The 13,761-nt window shown below is 37.9% G+C and overlaps 1 protein-coding gene across 1 annotated transcript in view; it reads right to left on the bottom strand.

Annotated features, from left to right (window-relative positions):
- The window catches only part of ZNF277 (zinc finger protein 277), a 49,725-nt gene that overhangs the window by 9,295 nt on the left and 26,669 nt on the right, over positions 1 to 13,761 (bottom strand). Inside the window, exons 5-7 of the mRNA XM_050324056.1 lie at positions 6,436 to 6,527; positions 4,478 to 4,588; positions 2,470 to 2,602 (exon numbers count right to left, since the gene is read on the bottom strand). Coding sequence (XP_050180013.1) covers positions 2,470 to 2,602; positions 4,478 to 4,588; positions 6,436 to 6,527 — 336 coding nt within the window. The remainder of the gene's footprint in view (positions 1 to 2,469; positions 2,603 to 4,477; positions 4,589 to 6,435; positions 6,528 to 13,761) is intronic.

Consider the following 13,761-nt stretch of genomic DNA (forward strand, 5'->3'; position numbering starts at 1 on the left):
AAGCCACAAAATAAAGGAAACTGCCAGTTCCAGTTTAATAGGACTATTTTATGCAGTGCTTGGTGAAGATAATATGTCATGGAATATTATAAAAAAAGACAATAATGTCTGTAAGATGGTTGCAATAAAGAACTATCAATTTAATTAGCTTAAGATCTAATTGCTGACAGAAAAGCTTTATGGTTCACATCCTAAAGGTGAAGTGTATAAGACTGTGACAATATTGATTTTTATTACTGGAGACCTACTTAGTTTTATAATCTCTTTCTGATGAAAAAAAACCCTTGATCAAAGTGGAATATAGAAAGATCAAAATTAAAACTTCTGTGAAAAGCATACAAAACATAGGTAAATTGTATGCCTACATCTTTAGGTTAAGGTGAATTCAGTAGCAAATTCTGAAACACTATATCTATCATTGTAGGTAAGTTATGTAGACCATGTCTGTGTCTGTGAAATCATATAATTCCCCTGGACTTTAGGAGCAATGGGAAACATAGATCTTTAAAAATCATTGGTAAGTCAGTAACACTTCACAGTACACATTAAAAAAATATCCTCTAGTAAGCTGTGAGGTGCTAGGGGAGAGGAAGCAAAATCACTCTATCAAGTAATTACCAGAAAGCAGACCCCATGTAACATCTAGAATTTAATGAATATAAACTCAGCTTGAAAAAAACATCTTATCACATTTAATATAATCTACTCCAGACCATATATGTGCGGAAGTACAGAATGCATATATATGTAAAGGCCAATCTACTGAACTCCTAGTGAATAAGCTGAGGTTTTTCCTTTTAATATTCAATTGTGCAAAAAAAAAAAAAAAGGGGGTTATCAAAAGCTGTTTGGAAAGCACTTTCCACTATGTAAAAACATTCATAAAAATTTCCTGTGTACAAATATACATTTTATAGTGAACTACCTTATACATGTTTAAGACAGAGTCTTTAGTCTGTTTTCAATCCTTTATTTTTAAATAAAATCCTTTCTTTAAAAGATGAAATGTCAGACTTCTGATGTGGGTACAGTTCAAAGGATCACAGAGACTGAGTAGAAACAGTCCACTGAGTAGATTGTAGTGTAAATGACAACTGAAAATGTCTGGAAAAAAACCATAGCTGTAGCAAAGTAGCCAGACATAGAACTGTGATCATAAAAAGCATCTCCCAGAAGATGCACTGGTAGCACACTGGTACAAATCTTGCACATGAAGACCTCCTTGCTCAATTTTAAACACTGTGGTGGTTTGACATACCCTATTTGAATTATATTTACTATCATCTGTAATTGCAAGGACCTGAAAAAATATGTCTCTGAGTGACTAAGACACTCTGCAAAGTCCTGTCCAGAATACCAGGTAAAGAGGATCAAGGCCCTGACTATTAAACTATTAATTTTTAAAATTAAACTTTAAAATTGAAATTAAAATATTAATTATTAAGTTAAGTTTGCATGTTCTGTGGCCACATCAGCAGCATGATCCAGACCATGTTTGGATGTGGTTCAGGAAGCATACAGGCCCTTGAGATCATTTTCAGCAGACAGCATGGACAAGACCACCAGTTTTGCAGCAACTGGAGAGAGTGGGAAAAGGGTTTACATACATGAACATTAGCCTCGCTGTTTTATTTACTTTGGCATATTCTGCTTATTAATATGACACAGCCACTGTGTCTGTACTGATGTTATGACCTCCCTGTATGTCTCTCGAATTCCTCAAGTAGTACTTCATGATTCTCTGCACTTCTGGGCAGTCATCTAGATCAATTTTCTAATCTAAAATGGGACAGATTAAAATCTGAGTAATGCCTATTTATATCCTGGATGTTAGCACATGTAGAAGGCACAAAGACTACTTCAGGTGAACTACAGTTATTTCTGGTACAGAACATAGCAGCTTTTGAAGCAGCTCCTGTATTCACAAGTTGAAGGCAGCAAGTGAAAATCTGCTACACACACATGTACACACTCACAAGTCTGAGAAACAAAAATATTTAGCAACATACACCTACCTGGAGGCTAAAACTAATGTTTTTTCTTTCATCTATGTATCTTTAATTTTCCTCCTCTTTGCATTTAATTTATACTCTGAAGAGCACTTCCAGCTTAAGGTTTGTAGAAAAGGAGCTCAAAGCAAATAGCATTCAAGTTAGACCTCCATCTACTTCATTGCTCAATCTCATTTTCCCTTCTAGTTATTAAAGCAGAGACTAATGGCATGATGATTAGCATCTCTTCAAGCTACATTCTTGCATCTCTCAAAATCAGTTCTCAACAACAAATGTTTACTAGTGCTTAGTTTGACAATTATCCAGAATATCATACCATAAATGAGCATATTTCTTAAGAGTCCTTCACTTGATTTTTGACCTTTATACTAATTGCTGGTTTGGAATTACTCACTTTTAAGTAGATATTGTCTGTATCTTTTTAGTCAACTTACTAATTATTCATAGAACTACTTACCAAGTAATTAATGATATAAAATTTGTCATATTCTTTGTTTTTGGCATTGATTCTGCGATGCTGCTTCTTTCTCATGTGATCTTTAAGTGTGTTTTTGTCTCTGAAGACTTTTTCACAATATAAACACTGCAAACTAAAATAAAAAGGTCAACAGGTCAATATGTTAAAAGGAAAATACCACAACATAATAACCTTTAATAAGCTGAAGTTATGTATAGTAAGAATAATCCTGAGCACGTGAAAACAAACTAAACAAAAGAGAAAGGTTATTTGAAAAAAACCCACCAAAACAAGATAATCTTAGATCACAGTAGAATCAAACATAGGAATAATGACATAAAAGGAAAATATAGAAAATAAAATGTTTACTGTTTGCTCTCTATGCAAAGTCGGAGAAAAATCTGATTACCCAAAATTAGCCTGGGAAGGCCGCTGATTGGTCAGCATGTGAACTCTTCAATTCAGCATACACTTACACTGGCATCCAATCCATCTGAAACGGTTTCTTTGTAATTTAGAGTGAAAAAACCCAATCTCTGAAAATACTACTTCTCTTTTAAACAGTTAAAATTAGTACTCAGAAAGTTTTTATAATTGTCTCAACAGGGAGGCTACATGAAAGCTTGCCAGGGTGATCAATGAGCTTTGAAATCCTGAGAAATAAAATTTAATAAGTAAATTCATATACACACACCCATATATATATATATATAAACTTCACATATGTGGGTATATACACATATACATAAGTATATGCATATATGTATATACATACGTACATAGACATGAAGTATTATATATATGTGTGCATATATACATGACTTGACAAGGTGAAAACATTCATTAACAAACGAGAATGTTACCACAGTATGTCTTCCAGACCAATTCAAACAAAACAGAAGTATATGCACTGCCTTACATTGTCTCTTACTATCAGCATTAATAGAACTGTTTTGGTTCCAGATTCCCTTTAGCTTTTTTGTATGGAGAAGTAATTCAGGATCCTCAGTATCTTTTTGCCTTCCAAGACATTTAAGAAGTCTTGATTTCTCCTTGTGCTTTCAGGCTTCAAATCAGTACTGCCTTGTTGGTGAATCATAGGTCCAATGGCAGAATACACCTGTGAATTTTAATATCTGCTTTGCTCCACCTGCTAACAGCAAAGCATTTGCTCTACTTGAGAAGGGCATTCCCAGGAAGAGTATGTAATGCTTTTCCTCAGCACACATAATGTAGTCATATTCGCCTGAAACAAGATTTTTCTCCTCTTGATTTACATTCAGGTACTATTCTACCAGCACAGCTATTAAGTCTATTCTTAGAGGTAGGAGGAGTGGCCTTTTGCTACTCTGGACACAATTTCAGCGTGTGTATTAACTGCAGAGAGGACTGGCTTTGAGAAAACTCCATCTAACTGAAAGCCTCAGGTCTTACCGATAAATCGGAAAGCTGCAAATTACCAGTGAGCATGATAATTCAGTGCATTAGGCAAGACCAATGATAAAAGAATTGTTAATACATCTTCATTTCTGGAAAAGGTTATCATATATCTATCCCTCTGGGATGCACTCTGTAAGCAGTACAGAAGGGAGAAACCAAACATCCTACATTCACGATACATAGAGGTAAATGAACATTGACACAAGAACTCTGTTTTCAGTGATTAAAGAGACATTTAGCAAAAAGATTGTTATGACGAGAAAGAACGCTAACATAACAGTTATGAGAAAAAGGCACGTGCTGTTATTGATGGAAATTGTGCAATACATAACAAGTGAAGAACTGCACATGACTTTTTCCAGCAAACACATACTATGAATTGTTATGAATTAATTTTCACTAAGTCAAAAAAAAAGACTAAGAGGACTCACAATAAACTTACACGCTGTCTTTGTTTCCTCTTAACTAACTATGGAAGCTGAATTAATTTTAACCTAACCTATTTCCAAGGTTAAAATAAATATGACCCACATTTATTGAAAAAAAAACCAAACAAAACACTACTTACTTGTCAAGCTTCCCCTGTAATACAGCCAAAAACTCATAGCAATTCACAATATTATCTGGCAGCCCAATGTTAAAAGCATGCTCTCTTGCCATATGATTGAGAAGGACAGATCTAGAAATGACATTCAAATAGACCATTACATATTTTTGGATAAATATGAGAATTATTCAATTAGTGATTTCAAATACACCAATTGCTCTAAAAATGCATAAAAGCCAACAATAAATAAAGAATAATAGTCTTGCTGCCACTGCTAGGAAAAAAGAATGCAACTTTATTGAACCAGGAAGTTATCATTTTCAGCTCTGCTGAATGTTCAGCAACATTTCAACAGCTCACTCTGCATACACAAAGTATAATACTTTAAATGAAAATTATAGTATAGTTCATTTGGACTCTCATTGTTAGAAAAGCTCATTTATTAACTTGTACAAGCAAATCACATTTCAAACAACCCTCACGAGAAACATTTTAAAAAGCCATTTGTCAGTTTTCTCTATGTTGGTTGGAAGAGCAGAAATTCTTGGATGTGATATGCTTTTACATCAATACTGCTTCATATTGCACTCAAAACTACACACAACAGCACTCAAAATTACACACAAACAAACATAATGGATGTTCAAATAAGCTATTTTTCTAATAGAGATATACTGGTTAACTGGTTAGGTGCTCAACCCCTTTATATGCCTCAGCTTCTGCTTTTGGAGACTACAGAAACATGTGAGTGTTGATACTCGCTTTTGCCACAATCCAGCACTTTTTTCAATCCATGCATTCTATGTGTCAGATCAAAGAGTAATCAGAGGGTGAAGTTCTTGGGGGATGAATGATGTGAACTTCACCAAGTGGTGAAGAGAAGAGGATATTCACACAACATTGGGACAACCTGCAGGGATATGACCCCAGGTTCTCCTACCCTTTCAGAGCAGCAGATCTAACCAGGCAAACACTCAGCTTCTCCAGCTGAAACTGATTAACTGTGTATGAACAAAGTGTATTGGGTCTGGCTGAGATGGAGATCATCACTGAGCAGTGATGGTACATCATCAACACTGTCCCTCAACTTCACCCTTGCCCCCCATGAAGCAGCTGGAGGTGGGCAAGATCCTGGGAGGGGACACAACTAGGACAGCTGATAGAAATTAACCAGAGATATTCCACACCCTGTGACATCAGCTCAGATATAGAAGCTAAGGAAAGGAGGTGGAAGGAGTGGGGCATTCATTATTTACAGTGTTTGCCTTCTGGAGCAGGTGCTACATGTGTTGAAGCACTGCTTCCCGGGAAGTGGCTGAACATTGCTTGCTGACAGGAAGCAGAGAGTAAACCTAATTTTTTTTTTCTTTGCTTGTGTGTGAGCAAACTTTTGCTTCTGCTTTAATAAGCTGCTTTATCTCAATCTATGAGTTTTTCTCCACCTTTTTTTCTCTCCCCTGTCCATCTGGGAAGGAGAGTGATAGAGTGGCTGGGTGGGTACCTGGCGTCCAGCCAAGGTCAACCCACCACACAAAGTTTCCTTAGAGCAAGCGTCTCAATGCAATTCTCACTTGCACTTGACTGATGCTACAATGTGCTCCATTCTCATTCTAATTTTTCTCTCCTCTTTTTCATTTGATATTCAAATTCACACTGTTTGGTGAAAACAGGTCCCCTTGCCACTAAAACAACTGCCAAAAAAAATGTCTCTCTTTAAAACAGCTGGTTCCCAACTCCAGTTGACTGTGTTGTATGGAAAGTTGTTTTGGAATAAATAGAAAGGATTGAGAAGTACGACAGGGTCTATTTAAAATGGCACTACAGATGAAAAAAATACTCAAAGTATACTTTAAAATTAATTCTGTCTTCTGAGTCCTACCATTAGGCAGTAACTGGTTTAATGACACTAAAACCATAAAAAAAGGTGATGAGTAGACATGAAAAAAATACACCAAAAGTAAACAGGGCAATAAACAAACCTGTTTCCTGTGAATTCTTGATCGCAGAACATACACATACTACGAAAATTTGTATCACATCTCTCTTGTTGTTGCTGTTCTAAAATTTCTCTCTATGAAAAGAAACAGATACGGTTATTCAGATAAAACCATAATCATAAAATCATTCCATCACATAAGCCTATGTCTTTACCCTCACTGGTAAAAATGAACACATAAAATTCAAATGTGCTGCTGACATAAACCAGATGTTAGTATTTTCTAAGTGTAGATTCTCACAAAAACTTTTTTCAAAGACAATTTGTGCTCCAGTCAAGTTCTAGTAAAATTCTCCTAACATTATATGCATGGTGCCTGGAAAGCAATACAATCCACAGTAATGCAGCAGTTTAAATAATTCTGTATAAAACATAACAGTTAATGATTCATATTTACCTCTGGTATCAGTAAGCACGCTAGAAGGCTTTTTCATAATATGGGATCAGTGACAACAACCCTGGCAGCTTCTGTAAGAAGTCATGGAACATATCAAACCGGGAGAGAAGGAGAAGGTGATTGCCTTCACCCTGGTTCTGTTTAAAGCACTGCAACAGGCCAGGCCAGACACTTCACAGGATTGGATGCACTTTTCCTAACAACAATAAAATCAAGCAGCAGACGATTTTTCTCTGGTGCTGTAACAGGAACAGTGTTACACATGGAATTATTATGCACTTCAGATAGAAAGGTCATAATCCACACCTGTGTTTAAGTACTGATAACTGGGAAAGGGTTTAATTTCTCTGCAACTTTAGAGGTGGTTCTGCCTGCTGACATTCAGGATCCTGACTGCATTTCTTTAGGGATTTTCTCAAACTCTTTATCTCCTTAGAGCCTGCAGTGGAACTTTGTGTTTTTCACCTGCCTCTTTAGTAACTCTTTTATGTGGATTAAGATCCAGATTTGTCCATAGTCTACCTCTAAATTACATTCAGCTGCACCTGTTGGATAAGCTCCATAGATGTCAAAAAAGAAGGAAAGGAAAGAAAGGAAAGACAAGCCCCCTCAGCCCTAAAAGATACAAGAGGAAGGTTTGAACTATTGTCAGTAAGGGCCTGCAGAGTGGATGGGTTGGTTGAGGGATGTACCACACCACATCCCATTACCCAGTCAGAGGTGGCAGGAGGCTGACACTGAGCAAATGAATGTGCTGTTTCTCTCCCACAAGAACAGCATGCTGCACCCAGCGAGGGGCAGTGGGGTGATAAGGATGCCTGTCAAGAGCACAGCAGTGTGTGGCACCTGACGTACACCTGGCCTGGGGCCTGGGGCTGCCAGGGGAAATGGGGCACCATGCCACAGACCCTTCCAGGGCCCATATTCAACCACACTACCTGGGAGCTGTAGCTGTTGCACATCAGCTAGGAGTCTGTTATCCTGAAAATAGAGATGTCGGGACTTTTCTGTTTGTTTCTGTACTACAGGGTGTACATTTTATGTTGGAGTCATGCCCACTAGCACCTACTGACATTTTAGGTCATATCCACTCATGTCCTGCTGTGTTATGCTAAACATCAAATAAAGAAATATATATTCCTGTTTTTCAGGGCTGACTCTGGAAAGTGATAAATGGAGTATAACACACCTTGTCAGAGCTCTTCAGCAGAGATGCAATTAAGTAAGATTATCTGTCTGCTCCGTGCAGGCAGCAAACATCCCACACTACGCCAGTGCTCTCCCTGGCCCATGTAGCTGCCACTCTCACCACTCAACAGCATGTTTGACCCTGTTGGGCTAACCTTGGATTTGAAAGCATCTACTTTGTAGAACACACTGGAAACAATCTAAACAGATGTGTACAATTCAAATATAAGGATAGTAAGGTTTCAAACACCCCCAACCTCTCATTAATGATATTACAACGTAGCTTCCTGCTTTTAATTTATTAGGAGGGAAAAAAAGTGTTCTGCAATATTTGGCTGCCTAACTCCAGATTAATGAAACCCTTGTGAGCTGCTGCTCTCGGTTATGTCTGAGGAGGAAGGAGAAGCGTATTCTCCACATGAACGAAGCTACTGCTCCATCCTTCACCCTTCCCATTTCCCTCTACACCAGCATGCTTGGCAGCTGGGAAGCTTTGACTAACCCCACAGTATTTTTCAGAGTAGACACTACTTTTATCTAATACTGGCATCTTTTATTGCTAGAGGGAACTTTCCAAGCCAGAAAGGAATTATGATACTTGCACAGGTGAGGAATTAAAAGCACTGGTTTGAGTCAAATACAGCAAAAGCAACAGGGCTGCTCTTCTTCCCTATAGACATTTCCAACCCTCTACTTCACTGCTGGGACTCTGAAGGAAAAACAGCAATTACAATAACTTACATAAAACTTCTGAGATTTTTTCTGAGCAGAGACATTCAGCCCAATGAAAGTCAAGCAAAAACTGAAGTTATCAGGCAGGAAATGAGTAATTTACTTAAATTCTTGCACCAACTTCCGACCCCTCCAAATTTTTGGGGAGGTCAGCAATAATGCATTGTTGATGTTAAGACAAAATACCCAAAACATTTTAGCCATGAAAACTTCCCAAAACTTTTTTAAGATCCTGAGTCATATCAAAGTGTCAGAGAATGAGAAGATGAAGTCACTTGAGGAAAAAGCACATATATTATTTTCCATAATGAATAAAAGAATTAAGCAGGATAATCATCTTTAAATATACCAGCACACTAAACTGCTATTTTAAAAGCAATTTAAAAGCAATATTTTGGAAGAAATAACCTGCTTTATATCCAGAAACACTTAAGCACTATGCATCAGCAAGAATTCACACTGATAATCAGTAGAAGACGAAAAAGGCACACTTGCAGATAGTAAGAACTTTTCCCTAAACAGTTACTTCATCTCTGGTCTATAGCTCAAGAGATATTTAAGACATACAAAATGCATTCAAAAGGTAAGACTAACTCCATTCAATGCCAAAAGCTGTGGACTTTGGACAGCTGGTTTTATGGCACATAAGACTTTTCTGATATTGTAATTCCTATTACCCTTCTTTCCAACAGATCCTATATCACACATGCTAAATTATCTTTATTGCTCTCCAATCACTGTTTTTTTTGTGTGTCATAAGTTTCTTTACTAACAAGATCCTTTTAAATAATTTATGTAGCTATTTAAATGCATGGCTTGGATCAGGGACATAGAACAACTGTTCACAGCTAGTAATCAGCACGTTTTGCTACTTTTGATTCCAAACTGAAGAATTTGTTGTCAAAATTTTGCCTGGTTTTTTCCAGCTACATCAGTTGTCTGACAAAAAAAGGGATTTCTTTCTCCAAAATCTGTCTTTTTTATAATCACAGTACTTATGAAAGATAAGATATTAAGGCAGAAAGTAGTTCTCTAGTTCTGAGAAAGAAGCATATTGCACTATGCAGTTTGGGACAGGATCGTGAAGTGAATTTGTGACTACAGTAAGACCTAAGCTTATTCCTCAGTACAGGAACCTGCTTGTGCAGTGGAGGATGGATTCTGAAGGTTAGTCTATAAAACAGAGCTAACAGCAGTATGTGTCTTCTTCCTTTTTTAAGATTTCTGCCATAAGCACTAAATTTGTGCCATAAACCCTAACAAGGTAAAGTGCAAAATTTCTATTCCAAAGGCATAAGCATAAAAGTAGTCTCAATTTTAAGTACTGTGTTGCAGTACTGCTGGATTGGGGCAGGAACATTTTGTATTTTGGGGTTCTTGTTGGCATCTGTTTTGCTAGTTCTGGTCCTTTGCTCTCTCCCCTCTCTAGTCAAACAACTAGAAAGACAGCATGTTATACAAATGATCACTTGGGAGAAGGTCCAGTGAAAACTTTTTATAAATGGTGTTACAACCTCTGAGGAGGTGTTTTGCCTAAAGATGTTCTTCTGACAGGGAAACTTCATAACTGTTACAGTGTGAAGGACTCAAAAATCTGAGCACTCAGTTGCACTGTTGTGAAGAGTGCACAGTCACAGGTCACATTCTTTCTGTTATGATAGCAGACTCATTAATACTACTAAAATCAGAGTGTCTGTCAGGAAAAGGGAGAAAGAGTTTCATTGTATGATTGAAAACTGTGTGAAGATGTACAAAAAGAAAAAGAGGGCTGAAATTACAGTAGACATGTACCACAGGCTGCCAAGCTGAAGCAGCAGAAAGGTGAAGTTTGAACTAAGACAATGAAAAGAAGATGGAGAGGCTAATACAGTAAAATAGAATAGCAAAAAATTACCTCTCCCCACCCCCAAATACATTAGAAATAAACAGCAAAGAAAAGCAAAGGTCCAAAGTAGGAAGAGACCAAACACAAACAAAGAATGTTTGCAATATTCAGGGCTTCAGTCTTTGTAGGAAGGTTAATTACAACACAACTGTTTATGAAATGCATTTAAAACAAAAGAAACAAAGAAACAAGATAAGCAAAGGGTAAAAAAGAGTTAAAAGCTAGATGTTATACATATTCAGATCTGACAGAATTTACCCAACACTCATTATGAAATTAGATAAAACTATTTCTGGCCTTTAGTGTGACAAGTCTTCATAAACCCATAAAGGATGGGCCAGATTCCACAGTGCTTGAGAAAAGCAATTAAATACCAAACATAGGTAAAGAAGGACCTATAGAATGTCAGAAGGAGGTATTAACATCCTAACATTACTAGCTACTCTGTAAGCACTTCTGATGTTGCATTAAACTAAATTAGGCTAACATCTCCACCCTGTCCAGTGCACAGCCTCAGCCTCCTCAACCTCAACCTTGTCTCAGCTTAAGATGGTGACAAACTTGGGACCATATGAACAGCTCTTCCTGGGAATCTGGTATAGCTTGCAGTCTTGGTGAAGACTCCTCCTCAGGGTCTTTATTGGGAGGAAGAGTAGCCTCTTCACCTAAAACTACCAGTCAAATAACAGGTAAACATGACAGCAAGACATGGTCAGTGCTGTTGTAGGAGGTATGTTATTTTCAAAAAAATAGGTTTTGGGGTTTTACCTTTTTAAGACAAATCTTAAGGAAAAGTCCAAGTGGCTTATATTGACACTGCCCCTCCAAGTATCTCAAGTTTTGCTGCCAGGGCTTCCTTGCCTGGTACTGCTTCACAACTACGAATTCTTTGTCAAGACTGTGTTTTTTTCCAAAAGACTGTGTCTGTTTTGTATTACATAGCCTTGTCAGCTATTTCAGCAAGCTGCGCTCTCTAACCTAGTTCAGGCTCATTCCTTGGACTCTCTCAATACATCACAGTCACTGTAATGTCTCTGCATGACATCCACCTTGGCTAGCTCCCCTGCTGCAATACAGCCTGAAATATTCCTGAAATGGAGTTTCAAAACTGCAAAATGAAATGCTTCAGCTAGCACATTTTAAAGACAATATTTGTCCTTGTTGGGCTTGCTCTTGGAGACAGCAGTAAGGATTCAAAGGCTGCAGAAAAATCACCAAAAGTAGTTCTGGTCTTTATTGTACGAAATTCACACAAGCCCATTTGCCAGCTCACTCTTAATTGCTGGACTTGTCTGGAGGTAAAAGGCTTTGCAAAGCAAAATAACTGTTTAACTTGCAAGTCAACGCTCAGATTGCAGCAAAAGGAAATGAAAAAATGGACTTTATTGCTGTAACTAAAGCAGTGACTCCATTAGCCCCAACTACAGCTGCAGCTTGATTTCACAAAATCCTTCTGTAAAAACAGAGGATACAATTCTGATATTGAAAACAGTGATAACTGCAAACTATTTAACACCATAATAAGAATGCATATCTCTTTCTTTTCTAACTTAATTACTCTGTAAACAAAACCAGCACTTGCTTTGGGCTAAATCCTCCACTCTTTCCTGAGTTTGAGGAAATGTCTATTTGCAGAGGAGATGAGATTGCTCACCAGCCAACAGATTCCACACTCCCTTGACAATGGCAGTGGAGAGAAGGCCTAGTTGGAATAGGCCTTCATAAACTGAAGTGGTGCACTAGGACTGCATAGAACAAAACACCACAAAATCAGAAACAAATACTCTTTAAAAAAAAGAAAAAGTACAGTCCAATTTGTAGCAGCCAGGAGGTATAATTATAATTAGACAGTTTTATGAAAACATCAGCTGCATGCTCAATCACAACCCTCTTTCCTTCCTACAAACAAAATGATATATGCTTGGGAAACAAACATCATTATGACACTGCATGCCCACATACAATATTCAAAACATCTCTCATAAACCCAAAGGGACTGTAGGAAACTGGAAAAGATATTGAGAAGTGCAACAGTGAGGCACAGTGAAGAACCACCAAACAGACAGCATCCTCAACCTCAAATCACCAAATTGCTGAGATTGCAAAGGACCTCATGAGAGCAACAAGTGCAAGCCCCATGTCCAAACAAGGGCAACTTTAGCTTATTAACCAGGAATGTGTTTTGACTGTCTCCACAGATGAAGAGTCTGCAAACTCTCAGGGCATCTTGTTCAAGAGTTTGACCACCCTCACAGTAAAAAAGTGGTTTTTTTTGTTTTCAAAGGTAATTTCCTGATTTTTAATTCATGCCCCTTGTCTCTTGTCCTGTTGGTGGCCATTACTGAGAAGAATCTGACTCCTTCTTCTTCGTTCCCATCAAGTATTTATATACATCACTAAGTTTCCCCCTGCGCTTTGTCTTGCAGACTTAACAGTCCAAGTTCTCTCAGCCTCTCCTTGTATGAAGGATGTGGTAGTCCCTTAAGAGTCTTTGTGACCCTGCACTGGAGTTGCTCAACTAAGTCCATATCTTTCCTGTGCTGGTGAGCCTTGAACTGGATCCAGCACTCCAGATGTGGTCTCAGTAGTGCTGAGTAGAGGGGAAGAATCATCTCCCTTGACTGGATGGCAACACTCTTCCTAATACAGCCCAGGATGCTGTTGTCCCTCTTTGCCATGAGGGTGTGCTCCAGCACAGGACTAATTAAAGACATAATGTAAGGTAGGTAGATCAGGAGACAAATCAGGAACGGTTTGGATGAGACAAAGGACAAACTGTTCACTGCCCCTTCTCATACAAAAACCAGCCAGTGTGACAAGACAGGTTCAAAAGGACTAAACAGATGGTTCTCTCCCAGAGTGTAGTTAAGCTGTGCAACTCACTGTCCCAGTTTAAATGATACACAGGTGGTCTGCTGAGGATGAGTTATGAGAAAAGACCCAAACTCCTCCCTCTAAGCAATTATAAATCCGAAATTAAGAGGCTCCAATTGAAGGAAAATAAATTATGGAAAAGGAAAAAAATTAACAGACCTTTATTAAAAGGTATGTGTATATTGGCAGAAACAATGAAAAAAACCCAAGTAAATCAACCAAACAATACTCCT

The sequence above is a fragment of the Myiozetetes cayanensis genome, unplaced genomic scaffold (assembly GCF_022539395.1).
Source record: "Myiozetetes cayanensis isolate MyiCay16 unplaced genomic scaffold, myiCay2020 scf3, whole genome shotgun sequence".
In the NCBI taxonomy this organism is placed as follows: domain Eukaryota; kingdom Metazoa; phylum Chordata; class Aves; order Passeriformes; family Tyrannidae; genus Myiozetetes; species Myiozetetes cayanensis.